The 21,715-nt window shown below is 35.3% G+C and overlaps 1 protein-coding gene across 1 annotated transcript in view; it reads left to right on the top strand.

The window, feature by feature from the left end:
• The window catches only part of SRP54 (signal recognition particle 54), a 50,732-nt gene extending 39,024 nt beyond the window's left edge, over positions 1-11,708 (top strand). The window contains exons 12-16 of the mRNA XM_081135505.1: positions 2,909-2,982; positions 3,199-3,307; positions 7,286-7,456; positions 10,624-10,719; positions 11,576-11,708. Of these exons, the coding sequence (XP_080991631.1) occupies positions 2,909-2,982; positions 3,199-3,307; positions 7,286-7,456; positions 10,624-10,719; positions 11,576-11,667 (542 nt within the window). The 3' untranslated portion in view covers positions 11,668-11,708. The remainder of the gene's footprint in view (positions 1-2,908; positions 2,983-3,198; positions 3,308-7,285; positions 7,457-10,623; positions 10,720-11,575) is intronic.
• The last annotated feature ends 10,007 nt before the right edge of the window (positions 11,709-21,715 follow it).

The raw sequence follows: 21,715 nt of genomic DNA, 5'->3' as shown, positions 1-21,715 counted from the left end.
TGTTTCCATTGCACCCTGTAATTGTTGTATGATTCATTATAATTATTTTGTCTCTGTCTTTCCTACTTGAAGATCAAAGGAGGTTACTTTTATGTTTGTGGTACCTAGTTCCGTTTCTGACACTCAGTAGGCCTTTAGTAAATATTTGCTGAATGAATGAATCTATCCTTTATTGGTGATTCTTTCCCCCTGCCTTCCACTATCTTAACTGGCTCCACCACTGCTTTCACTACCACACTACACTGAGTAATATATTCCTAGTCAGTCTACTTTCTGACTCCTGGGTCATTCCTTATGTCTTTCCACATTTTGCTTCTATTCTTAACATTCTATTCATTTCTGAGGTCACTACGGGCCTCCTAATTTCCAAATGTAATGACCTTTCTTTTTCCTTGGTTCCCAATATTTAATGGTTATTTGCCTTTTCTATTTTTAAACTCTTCACTTGGGTTCCATGACAGTGGATTTCCTATGTCATCATAGCTTCAATTGTCACTTCTGTATAATGGCCAAATAGGTATTCCAGCCTTAACCTTCTCTACCACTGTTTAATTCTGCATTTTTAGCTGCCTGCTGTTTAACATTTCTTTTTAAGATATTTTACTGCCACTTCAAATTAAGAATGCCTAAAACCATATACCTTTCTCATTTGTAGCTTTAGGACATAAATAGAAAGTACTTCTTTGTATTGTTAATTGTTTTTTTAATTGAAGTTAATTTGCATATAATGAAATGCACTGATCATTAAGATATTATTTCAGTTTTGACAAATGCACAATAATCCACACTCTAACACAGAGCATTTCCATAATTCCAGAAAGTTTGTTCTCTTCCCAGTAAATCATAGGAATCCTTGAGTATGTCCCTTTCCCCCCCATCTGGTTTCTTTGACTCAGCATAATATAGTTGTACTTACCTATAGCCTGATCTTTAATCACTGAGTAGTATTTCATTCACAGTCTATCCATATCCCAGTTCGTGGACAGCTAAGCTGTTTAAGAAACTCCAAATAATAATCTAAAGTGTTTTTGCCATTTTATATTATCACCAGCATATGAAAGTTCTGCTTGTTCCGCATCTTTTTTTGCTGCTGCTGTTAGTTTATTTTGTTCATTAGATTCCACATATAAGCAAAATCATATGGCACTTATCTTTCCCTGACTGGCTCATTTCACTTAGCATAATACTCTCCAGGTCCATCCGTGCTGTCGCAAAGGGTAAGACTTCCTTCTCCCTCTTTTTTTGTAGCCGAGTAGTATATTCCATTGTGCAAATGTACCACCGATTTTTTAATTTTTTTTTTTAAATCCTCATTTGAGGACATGCTGAGAGAAAGAGAGAGGGAGGGAGAGAGAGAGAGAAACATCAGTATGAGAGAGAATCATCTATCAGTTCCCTTCTGTACGTGCCCCAACTGGGGAATGAACCCACAACCCAGTTATGTGCTCTGACTGGGAGTTGAACCGGCAACCTTTCAGTGCACAGGATGACACTCAGCCAACTGAGCCGCTCCGGCCAGGCTATACTACAGCTTTTTTATCCATTCATCTACTGGTGGGCATTTGGGCTGCCTCCAAATCTTGGCTATTGTAAATAGCACTGCATTGAACATAGGGGTGCATATATTCTTTCAAATCAATTTTTCAAGTTTCTTCAGAGATATTCCCAGAAGTGGAATCGCTGGGTCATAAGGCAATTCAATTTTTAATTTTTTGAGGTAACTCCATACTGCAGTGGCTGCACCAATCTGCATTCCCACCAACAGTACTCGAGGGTTCCTTCTTCATAACCTCAGTAACTCTTAATTGTTGATTTATTAATGATAGCCATTCTGACAGGTGTGAGGTGATATCTCATTGTGGTTTTAATTTGTGACATTGAGCATTTTTCATATGTCTATTGGCCATCTGTATATCCTCTTTGAAGTGTCTATTCAGGTCCTTTGCCCATTTTCAGTTGGATTGTTTGCTTTTCTGGTGTTGAGCTGTATTAAGTTTTTTATAAATTTTGGATATTAACCCCTTATCAGATGTATCATTGGCAAATATGTTCTCCCATTCAGTGGATTGTCTTTTTATTTTGTTGGTTTCCTTTGCTGTGCAAAACCTTTTTAATTTGATGTAGTCCATTTGTTTATTTTTTCTTTTGTTTCTTTTGCCCAAGGACATATGTCAGAAAAAATATAGCAATGAGAAATGTCCAAGATTTTACTGTCTGTTTTCTTCTAGAATTTTTATGGTTTTGAGTCTAACATTTAAGTCTTTAATCCAGTTTGAGTTTATTTTTGTATATGGTGTAAAAAGGTGTCTAGTTTCATTTTCTTTGCAAGTATCTGTCCAATTTTCCCAACATCATTTATTGAATAGACTTTTTCCCATTGTATGTTCTTGCCTTCTTTGTTAAATATTATTTGACCATAGAGGCATGTGTTTATTTCTGGGCTCTCTATTCTATTCCTTTGATTTACATGTCTGTTTTTATGCCAGCACCATGCTGTTTTGATTACTATGGCCTTGTAGTATAGTTTGATATCAGGTAGTGTGATTCCTCCAACTTTGTTCTTCTCAAGATTACTATGGGCTCTACATCTTCTTTAACTTTTGGTATTGTCAGGCTTTTTAAGTATAGTCATCCTAGTAGGTATAGTTTGTCTGCCATATTTTCAAGTTTCTTATGTATGTGTTTATTCCACTTTCTCTGATAGAATGTAAACTTCTCTAGGACAGAATCTGTGTATCTCTATATTCTCCTCTGATTCTATGATCTTGCACATAGTAACTGCTCAGTGAATATTTATTGATTGGATGTTTTGTAAGTGTGCTTCAAGATGAACCCATGATTAAAGAAAATATTAGTTTTATTAAATGAAATGTATATTCTCTAATATATCTGACTCATTATATTTCAGGTCAGTTTACGTTGCGAGACATGTATGAACAGTTTCAAAATATTATGAAAATGGGCCCCTTCAGTCAAATCTTGGTTAGTTATCCTAAAAAGTTTTTTTCTAACTTCTTTTGGTTTTCATTAAAATTTCTAAGAACAGATGTACTTGCTTTAATTATTTTTAATATTTGCGTAAAATATATATACTTTAAAAACTTAGAGTCAGTATTAAAGCCAATAATTAAATGCCAACATTCTGAATAATCCATCTCAAGCTATTATTGATTTTATGTTTAAATATGTCTGTTTTAGGGGATGATCCCTGGTTTTGGAACAGATTTTATGAGCAAAGGAAATGAACAGGAGTCAATGGCAAGGCTAAAGAAATTAATGACGATAATGGATAGTATGAATGATCAAGGTAAGATGGTAGATTACTTGTTCTGAATATCAGCAAGTTGAGAGTTTCACTGTGGTCTTGTGGACAAGATGGGAAAAAATTGAAACTGCAAGAGTTTTGTTAGGTAGATTTGTATTTGAAAGCTCATAATCAGAGGTTAATGATTAGTAGGTGGACTTCATCATTAAGAGAAAGGTCTTGTACACTGCTTCTCCAAATGAGTTCCGTGGAAACAACACTAGTTCTTCATGATGTTGGTAGAAAGAACTTAAAAGGGGGGGAGTTCTATAGTCAAATAAATTTGGTGGAATGCGGGTTAAAAAAGCTGTTAAGTTTATTATAAGTGCCAGAGATCTAATATGTTAACATGAAATGGGATTTATAGGAGAGGGATAGTTTAAGCAATGTTTGCAAACTTATTTTGCTCTGAAACTGATTGTTCAGTTTTCAGTCTTCTCAGATTAGGTATATTGCTCTTTCTCTCTAATCCTTTATTATCACTGCCTTCTATATTTCAAGTCTTATCTCGTTCTCATTCCATTAGCATCTTTAGTCCCATGACCCGTTTATCTTTTTACTAGTTTTTAAGCACCCTTTCTGATTCGATCCAGCAAGTATACCGAACATACCATTTTTTTAGGCTTTCTACTCTACCACTTCACTTCTGGCCTCATTTACAAAGAAATTCAGGCTTTTTTTTTTTTTTTTAATGTAATCTCTACCTCTTTCCTAAGCTCTAGGCTTTCACAATAACTTAAATAAGATTGTGTCTTATCTCTATATCTTCAACACTGCAAGAAGTTTTGCCTGTAGAATTAATAATTGCAGCCATATCTGGAATATTTACTCTATGCTATACTCTGTCCTAGGCACTGTCCTGAGCACTGAACATATATTAACCCACTTAATTTTCACAACAACTCTTAAGGGACAATTCTGGGGTCAAAATCCATTGTTATCTAGCTTTTACAGATTAGGAAACTGACAAACAGGAAAGTTGAGTAATTTCATCAAGATCACTAGCCTAGAGAGTGGAGAGAGGCTGGGCTTCAAACTCCGTTATTCTGGCTCAAGAGTCTACACTCTGGACCACCTTCTCTCTAGGTGCTCACTAAATGATGGACAGACATCTCTCTTTTCATGTTTGAAAGTTTTCTGAGGTATATCAGATCCAAAAGGTAGTGCTTCTCCCTTAGTGATACTTCTGTCTACTCAGTCACCCAAGCTAGAAACGGGGGTCACCTTTGATTTATATCCTTATTGACTTTCGTCCTAGTGGTTCTGTTGATTGTAGAGGTAGAGGTATTGAAGTGCCTAACTTCTCTTTCAGTTGTGTCAGCTTTGCTTTATGTATTTTGAAGCTCTTTTATTGGGCGCATACACATTTAGAATTGTTATGTCTCCTTGGTGAATCATCCTTTCATCAAATTGTATGTAATGCCCTCCTTTGTTCCTGATCTACTTTGATATTAATGCAACCACTTCGACTTTTTATTTTTTATTTTTATTAATTTCATAAAGAAGAAGGGAGAGGGAGAGAGAGAGAGAAACATCGATGAGAGAGAACCATTGATTGGCTTCCTCCTGCACGCCTACTAGGGACCTGGTCACAACCTGGGCATGTGCCCTGACTGGGAATCAACCTGCAGCCTCTTGGTGCATGGGTCGATGGCTTAACAACTGAGCCAAACTGGCCGGGCTTCAGCTTTTTTTAATTAGTTTTTTACATTGTGTATCTTTTTCCAGCCTTTTGCTTTTAACCTACCTGTATCATACTTGAAGTGAGTTTCATGTAATTGGGTTGTTTTTTCTTTTAATATATTTTGATGATCTCTTTTAACTGATACATTATTCATGTATTAGGATTTAGTTCTGTCATTTTATTATTCTGTTTGTTCCCTCTGATTTTGTTCTTCTACTTTCTCTTTTTTACTTGCCTGTGGGTTACTTGAACATTACTGTAATGTACCTATGGTGTTTTTGAGTATATCTCTGAATAGTTTTCTTAGTGGTTGCTCTAGGTATTACAATATATCTACATGTTTAACTTACCATAGCTACTTGTATCAGTGTTTTACCACTTCACGTGGAATATAGAAACCTTAACATCACCTTAGATTTTAGTGAGTTCTATTCCTAAATATTTCTCATGTATTCTCTGTTTTCTTTGCCTTTATATCCCCTGCATTAGTTCATACACTCATCATTTCTTACCTGGATTGCTATATTAGCCTCCTAACATTTCCCTTTCTCTTTTTTCACTCATCTTTTCAATCTTTCTTCCTCACTGCCACAAGAGTGGTCTTTCTAAACATAATAGTTCTGGGGTCAGAATCTTTCACTTGTTCTTTATTGTCTTCATGATGAATTCTAAACTCCTAAGCTTGGCGTACAAGTTCTGTTATAACCTTGCCCTTACCTACTTTGGCAGCTTCTTAAATCTCTCAGCTCTTAGCCATGCTTGGTTCCTTCTACACACAATTATTACTGTAGGAATCTATGTTCTACTTCCTAGAATGTCCCTTGCTTCTTTCTCTTCTGTACTTACCTCATACTTGTCCTTCAGGACTACTCAGTTAAAGAGAAACCACCACATGGAGCTCTTCCTGACTTCCTTTCTTCTTTAAACTATGTCTCCTTCTGCTATTTGCTTAACTCTATCATATTGCTTACCATGATGGGATATTATTAGCTTACCTTCTTTCTCTAACTCTGTTTGAACTCTTGGAAGAAATATGATACACATTTCCTAAATATTTTATAATGAAGATATGGCTTAAAAGCTGCATTTATGAAATGGATTTAGAGGTTTTAATGGACTATAAGCTTATTATGAGACAATTTGATCTTTATTTGTATTGTTTTGGTAATCAAACTTCACCTGGATTTCAGTTTACTTCTGGGCAGTATGCTTAGAGGGTATAACAAATTAGAAGTTGTATTTAGGAAATCAGGATGATAAATGGGGTTCTAAGCCATGTTATAAAAGGAATGGTCGAAAGAGTTGGATATTTGTCACCCAGAGAAAATTCATAGGTCACATGTGGCTCTCAAATATTTGAAAGCCTTATTCTTTGTGCCTGGCAAGGGGACATTTATGCAAATGGGAAAAAGTACTAGGAAAACATATTCCATTTTAATATGTGAAAAGATTTCCCATAATTACAGAAATAATAAAATGGTATGGATTACCTTATGTTAGATAGTGGGTTATGTCTCCTGGGGATATTAAGACCAAGGCAAGATGACCACTTACTGAGGGATGTTGTAGAGAGAATGCAGACATAATAAGAAATTTTGACTGAAGGCCATCTCATTTCTGAGATTGTGTGCAACTAACACCAAAAGAAATGTATGTCATATTCTAAGAGTTATCAAAACACTGAAGGGAATTAACTCATTCTTTATGTTACAGAAAGGATTAAAATACTAGTAGTAATTACTTGATAATAGGAAATATAATAGCTACTCTGATGATTATAGGTAGAGCTACCTACTTCTGCTTATATGCCTAAATTTATGATCTAAAGGTTACTAGTATTTAGAGCTAAGGTGAGCTCTTTTATTCTTTTTTGAAATATACCTTTTAGCCCTAGTATATGCTCTGAGGAGCAGTTAGATATAAGGAGGCAACTGATCAGTGACTCATCATTGATGTTTGTCTCTTTGTCTCCCTTCCTCTCTCTGAAATCAATAAGAACATATTTTTAAAAAGAAAGGGTGGACATGGGTTTCAAAGGTTTTTAGAATGTTCTGTTTTACTTAAACTGTGGGGTATTTGCTTTTTTATAGCTTATGAATATTATAGATATTCTTTTGAATATATTCCTTGTTTAACTTTTAAAAATCGGGTAGACAGGGCAGGTGATAACATTTGTTAAATCTGGTGGTGGTTTGACCATTTTATTTGCTTTTATGTGTGTAAGATACTGTCACATAACTGCTTTCACAGTGAATGTTAATTGTATGTAAGTGAAAGTAATTGACCCTTGCCTGCAGAACTTGACAGTACGGATGGTGCCAAGGTTTTTAGTAAGCAACCAGGAAGAATCCAAAGAGTAGCAAGAGGATCAGGTGTGTCAACGAGAGATGTTCAAGAACTTTTAACACAATATACCAAATTTGCACAGATGGTGAAAAAGATGGGAGGTATCAAAGGACTTTTCAAAGGTAAGAAAAATAAGCTCATCATTGGTAAACACACTGAAAGGAAAGAAAGTTGAGAAACTAAAAATTAAAGCCAGGAATACTGCCAGCATTAGAAAATATATTGCTGAATTTCATGTTATATTTAAGTACTTCTGGGATTTATAATGTGATCTCTGATTCATCTGTTTTCATGTTCAAGGTAATAAACACTAATATTTAAAAAAAACCTAATGACTTTATTTTTTGAAGATGTAATATATATTAAAGAAAATGTAGAGAATGTAAGAAAAAAATTTAAAATACCCATTACCTTTACTCCCCATAGAATCCCATGGGTCCTATTACAAATAATATTTGATGTAACTTGTGTTTTCTTCTGATACATTGTGACTGTTTCCATATTGTCAAATTTTCTTTGAAACACAACTTTTAACCACTGAATACTATTCTTGTTGAGCATGTATCTTTGTTTAATGCAATGCTGCTTTGTTGGATATTTAGGCTGATTCATCTGCTTCTCTATCAGTATCACTTTCTGTGCCATCTTCTATGATGCCAGGGATTTTTGTTTGTTTGATCAGAAACAGTAGATGCTGAATAAATTTTGTAATAATTTAATATTTCCAATTTAGTGGTCAAATGGTTTTCTGGGTTTTTTTTAATCCTCACTTGAGGATATGTTTTCCATTGCTTTTCAGAGAGTGGGAGAGAGAGAGGGAAAGAGAGAGAGAAAGAAACATGAATGTGAGAGAGAGACATCGGTTGGTTGCCTCCTACACAGGGGATCGAGCCTGTAACCGAGGTACATGCACTTGGCCGGAATCAAACCCAGGACCCTTCAGTCCACAGGCTAGTGCTCCACCCACTGAGCAAAACCAGCTAGGGCAAATATGTTTTTTAGATTACTAATCAAGCTTAACATGTCTGCATTTACTGGTTTGAATTTCCTTTGTGAATCACCTTGTAAGTTCCCTGTTTACTTATTTCATTTTTTTTGTTACTGCTTTGTAATAACTTTAAAATCTGCAAATACTTTTCCTAGTCTTTTATATTTTTTAAGGAACAGTTTTCATTTTTAATGTAGCCAAGGCTATTTATCACTTTATTTTATTTCTTTTATGCTCATACAAGTTTTCCTTATGTTGATACAACAGTAGTCAGCTATATTTTCTTCTACTCATTTTGGGTTTTTTTAAATTTTAGGTTTTACTTTTTGTCCCATCTGAAATTTATCTTGCTCTGTATTGTGTAAGGTAAAAAAATAAGTTTGTTTTTCCAAAGAGTTAAGCAACTGTCCCAGCCTCCTTTTAATTTTTTCTATATTATAAACACTATTAAAGTGAGTTTGTTCTTTAAAAAAATATTGATTAGGCACATTCCAAAGATTAATAGTACCACTGAATAGCTTTCTTAAAAAATTAGTATTTATAGAAGTTCTTATCACCTTTTTCTTTGACACTTTTCTTATTTTCCTTGCTTGCTATATCCTAGTTTCTCTTTTGTGCTAAGGGAAAAAAGTTAGACAAACATGTTTAAAATTCAGTATAGCCTTGGCCTGTGTGCTCAGTGGTTAGAGTGTTCCCCTGCACACCATAGGGTCGAGAGTTCAATTCCCAGTCAAGGACATGTACCTTGGTTTCTGTTGGAGCTTATGTGGAAGGCAACCAGCCCATGTGTCTCCCTTACTTCTATGTTTTTCTCTCTCTTCCTCTCCCTCCTTCCCATCTACTCTCTCTGAAAAGCGATGGTAAAAAACATCCTCAGATGAGGATTACAGCAACAACAAAAAATTCGTTATAATTCCTAACATCACATGCTGTTTCAGATAGTGATTAATAAACAGTTGTCAATTTAACATCTTTCCCAAATGACCCTGACTGTTCTTGATAGGACTACTGCAGATCCATCAACCAGATCTTATGTAAGCACTGATTACTCAATAAAGGCACAACCAAGATGAAGTGGGCATTGGATATGGGACACATCCTTGTCACACCAACTCTTAATATTTTTTATAAGTTTGAAATCCTCAGAAACAAACTCTTCTGACAAATCACCAGTGAACATAGAATTTACATCTTACACAGATTTAATTATTTTTCATAGATTTTATTATGTTTTATAAAAAACATCTCTTTTATTCAAAGTTTTTAGTTCACAATAATTTATTCAGATTATCCAACTTTGATCAGAGAATTGGGCAGCTTTGGTTTCATTTTCTTAAATGCTCCTGTGAAGTACCAGAGTTAACTTTCCTTGAAAATAAACTTGATGAAGCAGTTTTACTTATTCATTGATCCCTTTTGCTTCCTGTCTCTCAAGCACAGCAACTATTCTCTAAAGCAGGGTGGGGAACCTTTTTTCTGCCAAGGGCCATTTGGATATTTATAACATAATTTGAGGGCCATACAAAATTGTCAACTTAAAAATTAGCTATGAAAAAAGCCCCTATATTTATTGAATTTTGAGTCCCGCCTGCAGTTACCTAGCCAGGGCCATACCAAATGATTTCCTGGGCCATATAAGGTCGGCAGTATAAGGCTAGCTGGCCGGATGTTTCCCTCCCCGGCTCTGAAGGAAAGCTCTAATCTGTTCTGCCCCTAAGTACGTCTCTTTCATTGACTGCCTTTTTTACTGTGGAGTTTTGACTGTGTGGAAATTCATTGATAAATGGAGTTGGATTGTCTTACTGTTCTCTGAAGCTTTTTGTTATTTTTAATAGTTTCTTAGATATATAGAAATTTTCAGGCTCTCTCAGACTCATTCTTTCATATTCATTTACCAGCATCTAGTCTCTTTCCCAATTAATCCATATCTATAAACACAGCTTTTTGTTCAGCATTCTCCCATATCATTCTTAAAAAAATGTTGTTATAGCTTTCATTAACTGGATACAGTTTTGCTTATAGTGGCTCATTCACGGGTATAAGTAAAAGTATTAAGAAAAATCTTAGCCCTGAAGTAAGTCCCTTAAATGTTCCTTAATATAGAATTTCACTTATACTTTCTCAAAAGCATGTATGTAATTGAGGTAAAGATTAGAAGGGAATATATGTACAAATAGAAATAATTGTGTTAGGGTGATAAGATTATAGGTGATTTTTTAAATTTACTCAGTTTATTAAACTTTTATGATACTGTGATTGTATTACATTCTATATTGACTCAAAACCTATTTTTATTTTCAGGTGGTGACATGTCTAAGAATGTAAGCCAGTCACAGATGGCAAAATTGAATCAACAAATGGCCAAAATGATGGATCCAAGAGTTCTTCATCACATGGGTAAATACAAAGTTATTGTCAGTTGCTAAGGGTTGAGTTTCAATAAGCTTTCTGTTGTGGTATTATGAAAATCTGTTCAGCAGATGTATGATTTGAGGAAATGGCCATCTGAATTCTAAGTTGAATGGTTATAATAGTGCTATATAAGCTGAAGTTTTATTCACTTCTCTGCTGCCCTCTGTGTGATATTTGAGCAAGCTACTTAATCATCTTTTGTTAATGCTTATTCTGGTGATCTTTTGCCCTAGTTTAGAATCTGGATATTTTCAATGATGAGACTTTGAAATTACACAAGGATTTTGAAACCCAATTCCACTTTTATTATGTAACCTATAAAAAGTTCCATAAACTTTCTGAGCCTCACTTTCCCCTTCTTTAAAATCACAGATAGTATCTCATCAGGAAATTAAATTAAATGAGCTAATATATATGAAAGCATTTGGTACAGTTCTGGGCATATGGTAGATGTTCAATTAAAGGTTAATTCTTTCTATATGTCCTCTGAAATAACTCCTTGCCCTCCCAAATTAACTACTATTTACAATAAGACTTATGTACTTCCCAGAAAATAAACTTTTTGTTTTGAAGTATTGACTCCTTACTGTGCGACAGACACTTTTCCAAGGTCTTTTCCGGTATTATCTCATTTATTTCTCACAACTTGATGAGGTAGGTTCTTCATTCTTTTTTAGAGATGAGGATACTGGTGAATTTACAAATTTTGAATTGGTAAGGTTGATGACCAAATTGCAGTTAGAACCCAGTATATTTTTTAGAAGTTAAAGTACTTAGTAGGCAAAAGTAACAAATGTTTCAAGTTCTACTTAATAATTACCTGATTTTACTTTCTCTCTAGGTGGTATGGCAGGACTTCAGTCAATGATGAGGCAGTTTCAACAGGGTGCTGCTGGCAATATGAAAGGCATGATGGGATTCAACAATATGTAAAGAAGATGCCTTACTATAAACTGACTCAGTTGATTACATTATTTGCTGAGACCTCAGAGTTTCCTCTTTTTGCAAATGGGGAAAAAAGTATTTTTCTTGCCTGTCTTGCCCTTTTTCTTTCTCCTCTCATTGTTTTTCCCCCTCCTTTTCTTTTTCCTTCCTTCTTTCTTCCTTCCCTTTGATATCAGGGAGAGGAATATATGGTTTTTGTGGAAATCATATTTTTGCTTTAGATTTTCTTCTGTCAGTTTTTACCATCATAACACTTCTTAAGTTAAACAAATCATGATGTAAAATTTTAGTACTTGAGTTTTTAATTGTTTCAAAGGCCAAGCATTACATTTGTAAACAGTCCTGGTCAGTAGTTACATGATTTCTCAATAAAAGTGCTATAAAATAAACTTCAAAGTCGTTATAAGTTAAGGATTTGTTAACCTTCTTTATGGTTTAAAATTATCAGTGCATCACATTAGGCACACAGAAAAACCAATAGCTCTGTCTCACTTAAAGCTATCCCTAGAAGTATATTATCTTTAATGGGAAATATGGTAGAGTGACATAACCATTAGTATTAGGAATTTTTGTTTAACTTAGAATAATTAAAGATAATTTGCCATAGAAAATCTTAGCTCTGCCATTTAAATTTAAATTGTGAATTTGATTACAATTTACAATATAATGTTTTGTATATAACTTGCTTTTTTTTAACCTCATATTTTTGAAGACTTAATGGCAATATTTGATTTTTTTTTAAGCCAGTTTTATTGTTTCTTACATACCATAAGTCGACTTGAAGAAATTGATACACTATCCAGCCAGTGCTGCTCAGCTGTTGAGCATCGACCTATGATCCAGGAGATCGTGGTTCAATTCCCAGTCAGGGAACATACCTGGGTTGCAGGCTCGATCCCCAGTAGGGGGTGTGCAGGAGGCAGCCCATCATTGACTCTCTCTTATCATTGATGTTTCTATCTCTCTCTCCCTCTCCCTTCCTCTCTCTGAAATCAATAAAGATATATATATTTTTTTAAATTGATACAGTGCCCGGCCGGCATGGCTCAGTGCTTGAGCGTCAGCCTATGAACCTGGAGGTCACCAGTTCAATTCCTGGTCAGGGCACATGCCCAGGTTGCGAGCTGAATCCCTAGTAGGGGGCATGGAGGAGGCAGCCGATCAATGGCCCTCTCATCATTAATGTTTCTATCTCTCCCTCCCTCTCCCTTCCTCTCTCTGAAATCAATAAAAACATATTTTAAAAAAAAGAAATTGATACGCTTTGATGGCAGTAGCTAATGTATAAACCTCCTAATGGAAAAATAGGCTGTAACTGTTATATATTAAAAATGAGACCATAGCCTTGCCCGTGTGATTTAGTGGTTGAGTGTCAACCCATGAACCAGGAGGTCGCAGGCACACACCTGGGCTTCAGGCTGATCCCCTGTAGGGGTCGTGCAGGAGGCAGCCGATCGATGTTTCTCTCTCATGTTTCTGTCTCTTTCCCTCTCCTTTCCTCTCCCTGAAATCAATTAAAAAAAAAAATTTTAAATCCTAATTTCATTAATTCCTCAATCAGGCAGCTTTAGTTACAAAAGCTATCCTGTTCTCACAATTTGTATCAGGTACTGATTTTTGACAGCATAAGTACTACATACCAAAATTCTTTAATAGTTTGAACAAATTTCCTTTTATTTTTCACTATTCAAATTGGTTTCTTAGCCCTAGCTGTTTGGCTAAGTGTTAGAGTGTCAGCCCGAGGGCTGAAGGGTCCTGGGTTTGATTCCGGCCCTGATTGGGGCTCCTGTAGGAGGCAACTAATCGATGTTTCTCTCTCTCTTTCTCGCACTCTCTCTGAAAAGCAATGAAAAAAATATCCTCGGGTGAGGATTAAAAAAAAAGGTTTCTTAGCTTTTTGATTACATTTATTCCCAACTTACAGACCACTAGCTAGATACAGTATCATACATACAACATGATATTCTTCCTGAATTTTATTATAATGTTATGAAATATGTACAAACAAAACTAGGTATATATAATTCCTTAAGCCTACAATGCTTATGTAATTATAAAATAAGAATACACTTAGAAATGAATTATCAACAAACTATAATAACAAGAAAGGGCAAATTAACAATGTGATGTGATGGAGGTCAGTGTTCTCCTGGAAGTGTCGTATTTGCTGGCATATAAGATATAAGAGGGCTAGATATATATACATACACATACACACAGACACAGTACATTATAGGTTTATGGAAGAATTTTTTGGAAAAAATTACTTTTCATCATGTAGTAAAAGTGATTTTATAGTGTGTTACATAAATCATAATTTTATTCAAATACAGTATATAATGTGAGAAGTCCCAAGTCCTGATATATAGTCATATTGTATAACCTTGAATAGAAGTATAGTGTCACATAGCTAAAAAGAAAGGTAATGTAATTACTACATAGAAGACAAGAAACCAGGACATTTACTGGAACTAAAGTCTCATTCATATTAAAGTAGGTCAAGTTAATATAATACCTTATGTCAGTGAATGTAGGGAGTCTAGAAAGCCATAATATAAAATAAAATTGAATGTCTTTTGCATTCATTCATTTTGCATTGCATTCATTTTGTTTATATGTAGCTCTAGTATATATAAACAAATATTTCAGTTAAAAAAGGAACAAAGCATTTAAAATGTGAAGGAATTTCAATTTGATGTTTGTGTATAGTAAAGCAAGTCTTACTATTTGAATACAAAGAGCAACCAAAGAGTTTGAATAATCTCTAATAAAAACTCTGTTAGAACCATGGTTAAACAACTAAATGTAAATAAGTTTTGGTCTTCCTTAAAAGCTAGCAATAAGTAAAGCCAAGTAAGTTATATCCAAAACTAGAGAGCCATAATCACAGCTCAAATCTAGATGATTCTGTTCATTGCTGGCATTAACTGGCTTACAAACTGAGTCATTTAAAAAATTCTGCTCTAGAGAAGTTACCACAGACCACAGATATACAAAGGATCATACTAGAATACTGTGAAAGACTATATGCCACCAAATTCAATAACCTAGAAGAAATGAGTAAGTTCCTAGAAATATATAAACCTTCCTAGACTGAATCAGGAAGAACTAGAAAATCTAAATAGACCTATCAGCAGTGAGGAAATTGAAACAACCATCAAAAACCTCCCCAAAAATAAAAAACCCAGGACCAGATGGATTTACCAGTGAATTCTACCAAACATTCAAGGAAGATTGGAAACTTTCCTTCTCAAACTCTTCCAAAAAATTGAAGAGGTGATACTTCCTAACACATTTTATGAGGCCAACATAACCGTGATACCAAAACCTGTCATGGGTAACACAAAAAAAGAAAATGCAGATCAGTATCTCTGATGAATACAGAATAAAAATCTTAAACAAAATACTAGCCAATCGAATACAATAAAAATAATTCATCATGAACAAGTGGGACTCATTCCAGGGGCATAAGGATGGCTCAACATATGCAAATTGATCAATGTAATACATTAACCAAAAAAAGATAAAAATCATATGATCTAATCAATAGATGCAGAAAAAGTATTTGATAACATACAACATCCATTGATGATTAAAACACTGAATAAAATAGGTATAGAAGGAAAGTATCTCAACATAATAAAGGCCATATAAGACGAATCTTCAGCCAATATCATACTCAATGATGAAAAACTGAAAGTTTTTCTTTAAAATCAGCAACAAGACACGGATGCCCACTCTCAGCACTCTTATTCAGCATAGCTCTGGAAGTCCTAGCCAGAGCAATCAGGCAAGAGAATGAAATAAAAGGCATCCAAATTGGGAAGGAGGAAGTAAAAATCACTATTTGCAGATGACATGATTCTGTACACCACGAACCCTAAAGACTCCACCAAAAAACTATTAGAAACAATATACAAATATGAAGCTGCAGGATACAAAATCAATGTACAAAACTCCACTGCTTTCCTATATACTAACAACGAAACTGCAAAAAAAGAAATGAAAATTCCTTTTGCAATTAAACCAAAAGAATAAAACACCTAGGAATAAACTTAACAAAGGGTGGAAAAGACCTATATACTGAAAACCACAAAGCATTGTTAAAAGAGATTGAAAAGGACACATTGAAATGGAAATATATTTTGTGCTCATGGACTGGAAGAATCAACATAGTTAAAATGGCCATATTACCCAAAGCAACATACAGATTCAATGCAATCCCCATCAAAATCCCAATGTAATTTTTTAAAGAAATAAAACAAAAAATTCATCAGGTTAGTATGGAACCACAAAAGACCCTAAATAGCCAAAGCAGCCTTGAGAAAAAAGAAGCTGGAGGTATCACAATACCTGACTTCAAATTATACTACAGAGCTATGATAATCAAAACAGTGTAATATTGGCAGAAAAACAGACACACAGATCAATGGAACAGAATTGAGAGCCCAGAAATAAAACCACATCTATATGGGCAGATAATTTTCAACAAAGGAACCAGAAACAGCAGAGAAAAGAGAGCCTCTTCAATAAATGGTGCTGGGAAAACTAGAAAGCCACATGCAAAAGAATGAAACTAGATTATAGTTTGTCCCCATGTACAAAAATTTATTTCAAATGGATCAAACACTCGGCCAGGTGTGGCTCAGCGGTTGAGCATCGACCTAGGATCCAGGAGATTGTGGTTCAATTCCCGGTCAGGGCACATGCCCAGGTTACGGGCTCCATGCCCAGTTGGAGGTGTGCAGGAGGCAGCCGATCAAATGACAGCTCTCTCATCCTTGATGTTTCTCTCTCTCTCCCTCTCCCTTCCTCATTCTGAAATCAATAAAAAGATATGTTTAAAAAAAAGAAAGAATAATAAAATAAAATGGTTCAAAGATCTAAATACAAGAGCTAAAACAAATTACATAGAAGAAAACATAGGTAAGTTTATAAACCTTGGTTGTAGAGAACATTTTATGAACTTGACCCCAAAGGCAAGGGAAGTAAAGGCAAAAATAAATGAATGGGACTATACCAAACTAAAAAGCTTCTGCACAGCAAAAGAAACAACAAAACAAAGAGGCAGCCAACCAGATGGGAGATGATACTTGCAAACAGTAGCTCCAACAAAGGTTTAATTTCCAAAATATATAGAGAACTCATAAAACTCAACACCAAACAACCCAATCAAAAAGTGGACAGAGGACCTGAACAGACACCTCTCCCAAGAAGACATACAAATGGCTAACAGTTATATGAAAAGATGTTCAACTTCATTAGCTATTAGGGAAATGCAAATTAAAACTACAATGAGATACCACCCCACACCTGTTAGAATGGCTTTTTTTTTTTTAACAACAAGACAGGTAATGACAAGTGCTGAAGAAGTTGTGGAGAAAAGGTAGTCCTCATTCACCACTGGTGGGAATGTAGACTGGTACAACCACTATGGAAAACAGTCTGGCAGTTCCTCAAAAAGTTAAGAAGACTTACCATACGCCCCAGCAATCCCTCTCCTGGGTATCTACCTAAAAAACTCAAAAATATGTATGCACAAAGATATATGCACCCCATGTTCATTGCAGCACTATTCACGGTGGCCAAGACATGCAAACAACTGATGTGTCCAATAGATGATTAGATAAAGAAGATGCGGTACATACATACAATGGAATATACAATGGTACATATATACTCAGCCAAGGGGAAAGATGAAATACTGCCATTTGTGACAACATGGATGGACCCTGAGAATACCATGCTAAGTGAAATAAGTTATGTGCTAAGAACCACATAACTTCACTCACATGTGGGATATAAAACTGAAACTCATGGCTACACATAACAGTGTGGTGGTTATCAGAGGGAAGTGGGGTAGAGATTGGAGGGGCCTAATATATGGTGACAGAAGATAGTTTGACTTTAGGTGGTGGGCACCCTACAGTATACAGATTTTGTATCACGGAAATGTACATTTGAAACCTATATGATCCTATTAACCAATGTCATGCCAATAAATTAAAAAAAATTAAATTCTGCTCTAAATTCCAATTACCATGTTCTGAAGATTAAGCCATTGCATGAAAATTGAACCTCATACACTCTTTACTTTTTTTTTTTTTTATTTTATTTAAAAATATATCTTTATTGATTTCAGAGAGAGGAAAGGAGAGGGGGAGAGAGAGAGAGAGACATCAGTGATGAAAGAGTCATTGATCAAGCCCGCAACAGGGCATGTGCCCTGACCGGGAATTGAACCCCGATCACGTGGATCCTAGGTCGACGCTCAACCACTGAGGCACGCCCGGCCGGGCTTTACTTTTTAAAAAATATATTTTTATTCATTTCTGAGAGAGGAAGGGAGAGGGAGAGAGAGAGAGAAATATCAATGATGAGAGAGAGTCAATGATGGGCTGCCTCCTACACGCCCCCTACTGGGGATCGAGCCTGCAACCTGCATATGCCCTGACTGGGAATCAAACCATGATCTCCTGGATCATAGGTTGATGCTCAACTACTGAGCCATGCCAGCTGGGTCCCTCTTTGCTTTTAAGCCATGAGTTAACAGGAATGAATTTATATCAGGTGTTGGGGAATTCATTTAAATTTTACTTCTAGACCAGTTGTGTAGTCTATGGCTTGTTATTTTTATAAAGTAGTTATTAATACAATGTGAAATTTTGTTATGATAGTTTTTTTCCACCCTTTGTCATTAGGGGTAGGTAACAATTTATTTGTGCTTAGTGTTGAGTAGTTGCTAACCCAAGACTCTAGGCCCTATTCCTCCCTACTGACCTCTTTACTGTAATATGGGCATATTGAGTATAAGGTAATGTTTTGATTCTTTTAAAGTGAAAAGATACCTCATAAACTGATAATTATGGCACATTTTCTTTTATAACATTAATGTAATGCCACACAAGTTCTTTTGAATTTGGCATGCCTATGCTACTGTTTGCAATTCTCTCATTACTTTTCGTTTGAAATTATTTGAACAGCATGTTATATTTTTTAGCTTCACTTGGCTTAACGGGTTCTCTCATTAGCCCAAAACAGTGATTTTCAAGCTGTGTGCCACAGGAATTTTTAAAACACGCAATACCTGACTACTTAGTCAGGTGCACTGGCCTCTTTTCCCTTAGATTGTCAAATTTTAAAAAACAGCAATAACCCAGTCGGTGTGACTCAGTGATTGAGCTTTGACCCATGATCCAAGAGATCAAGGTTCAATTCTGTGATCAGGGCACATGCCCGGGTTGTGGGCTCAATCGATCCCCAGTAGGGGCATGCAGGGGGCAGCCAATCAATGATTCTCTCATCATTGATGTTCTTATCTCTTCTCCCTCTCCCTTCCTCTCTCTGAAATCAATAAAAACATATTTTTTTAAAAAATGACAACAGCCAATACAACAATAGTCGTCCGGTGTGAATGTCCTGTGTTTTAAACCATAAATGTATACATCATATAATAGAGAAAAAGACAAATATCACATGGTCTCACTTATATGTGGAATCTAAAGAACATAATAAACTGATGAACAAAATAGATTCAGTGACATAGAAGCATGGAACAGACTGACGAATCTCAGAGGGAAGGTGGGGGTGGGCGGGTTGTTGGGGAAAGATTAACCAAAGAATTTATATGCATATATGCATAACCCATGGACACAGACAATAGTGTGGTGAAGGCCTGGGACAGGGAGTGGGTGCAGGGTGGAAGGGATCAATGGGGGAAAAATATTTTCAACAATAAAGATATATTTTTAAAAAATGGAGTTGCCTCTTATTGGTCACGTTGCATAATAAGGTTGTCTGATTGGTTAATTCTTAGTACCAGAAATCCTTATATACAAGTATAGGCATCTGATTTTTAAAAAGTCACTTTAGAGCAAAAAGGGTAGGTAATTACTTTTTTTTTTTTTTGGTAAATCAATCAAAATTACACCTATTTTTTGGTCAGATCTGTAAAAAATATATTTTTTGGTGTGCCACAGAATTTTAGTAATTGGTTTATGTGTGTCATGAGATGAAAAAGGTTGAAAATGCATTTCTTGGTAGCAGTTGGATCATAAATGGGAAAATAGTCAAGAAGTTACACAACAGCACCAGCTGGTAAGAGGGATAATTCAGAAGAGGTTGACAGTAAGAAAATCCCCTACCTGGTGCCTGAAACTCCTCTGACCCTGCTGCTAAAAGTTTTTCCTAGTTAGGGAAAGCAGAAGGGAGAATATTCTGTGGCCGAGGTCTATTTTTCTTAAGCAACATGGCAAAGTTTTGTGAGCCTCTTTCCAGAGAAAGTTCCCATATCTGCATCAAGGGAGGAGAATATTTAATGTCCACATATCTGCATAGTTTAGGAATCATGCTTGCTTGGTTTTTACATTTCATAATAGAATTAGGGAAATTTGCTCCTCAGTGGCCCAAAGGAAGTAGGAATTTTTATTGAATATATTCATGGGCCCATAATTTCTGACTTTGGGAAATTAATTAAGTGGTTCAGAATTTCATTTCTGGCAGAAGTGGTGCAAGAAATAGCCTGTTTCTTCACACTCCATTTAATAGGAAAGGCAAGAGTGTGAAACCCCTCACTTGATTTTCTGCAATTTTCTTATTGTCTTAAAAGGCACAATGAATGATCTTGCCCCTAGAAGAAAGATATCCTTACTGGTGGAAATCCTTATTAAACACCTTGCTGACAGGTCACCAGTATACACACGTTTCCATATCCGGACGTTGCTGACTGGTCATGAGTTAACTTGTGTTTCCATTCCCAAATGTCACTGACCAGTCATGAGATAACTCGTGTCTGCACTTCACTGCTAGGCACTTATTTTGGCTGTCCCTAGTTTTCCTCTTCGTTATGTGTGCCAAATACAGATTCGCCATCAGATTATCAGGAAAATAAAAAGATCATGTTATATAAAAAATAGTAACCAGCGGTAAAAAAAAATCCCACTAGGGCATGTAAACTATGTTCTTCTAAGGGAAAGGGCAGCGAAACATGATATGTATGTAAAACATGTTTAGTACCATTGCATGTAAATACATGCTATACAATATATCACACTCAAAAAATATTTTTAAAAATATATGAAAAATATTTTAAAATATTAAAATATATGCAATATGCTTGATTTCAACGTATGGTAATATATGACAAAATAAAGTATATTTAACTTTATTCAGATGCTTTCATTTAATATTCAAGTGCAGAAAAGTAGCCAGTCACACGGGCGAGTTCTGGCTCAAAATAGGTGGTCAGCAAGGTGTTAAATCTTTATACTTGTTTTTTGGATTATTATCAGAAGACCCCTAGGCTTCTACATACTTCAGTTAAGATGCACAGGTCTTCAACACTGAAATTACTACATTTAGGCATAGTGTACTAAGAAACTAATGTTTTATGACTAATGCCATATAAAAAATTCTGGTAGTTGAATATCAATAGTATAGTCTCATGACAAAAAAAATCTGACCAAATTTCAATTAAAACAAATGTATTCACATAGCATCAAATAAAACAAGTTTACTTGGTATTTTCATTTGTTTCTTACATATAGGGGATTATAGTTTACAAATGGCTTCACAAAATGAACACATTTTACTAATTTCCATGCACATCTTTCCAAATATCACATGTACCTTTGGTCTAAGAATTTTCTGCCTTCCTAATAGCCTATTTTCTGACATATTCATTCTCAAAGGGGCAGAGTAGCTGAGGATAGGCTCTGGAATCAGACTGCCTGGGTTTGAATCTTTGCTCTGCTGCTTATCAGCTGTGTTCTTGAGCAGGTTATTAAGCCTTTGATCATCTGTAAAATGTTGGTAATTATAATATCAGAGTTGTGAGGAAGAGTTAATACAATGAAAGCCCTTATCATAATACCTAGCATATTGGGCTCCGTAAGTGAAGCCCCTACTGTTAACGATGTCTTTATGCTTAAAATCAACTTAACGTGCATTTTTACCACCTTATTCTTGTGCATCAATGATGATGAAAACATATCTCCCTATTTGAGGAATGGGATTACCTTAAAAATATGCTCTACTA

The sequence above is a fragment of the Miniopterus schreibersii genome, assembly GCF_964146895.1.
Source record: "Miniopterus schreibersii genome assembly, chromosome: 1".
Lineage (NCBI taxonomy): Eukaryota > Metazoa > Chordata > Mammalia > Chiroptera > Miniopteridae > Miniopterus > Miniopterus schreibersii.
The sequence above is the reverse complement of the archived record's forward strand: the minus strand, read 5'-3'. Positions and strand labels throughout refer to the sequence as shown.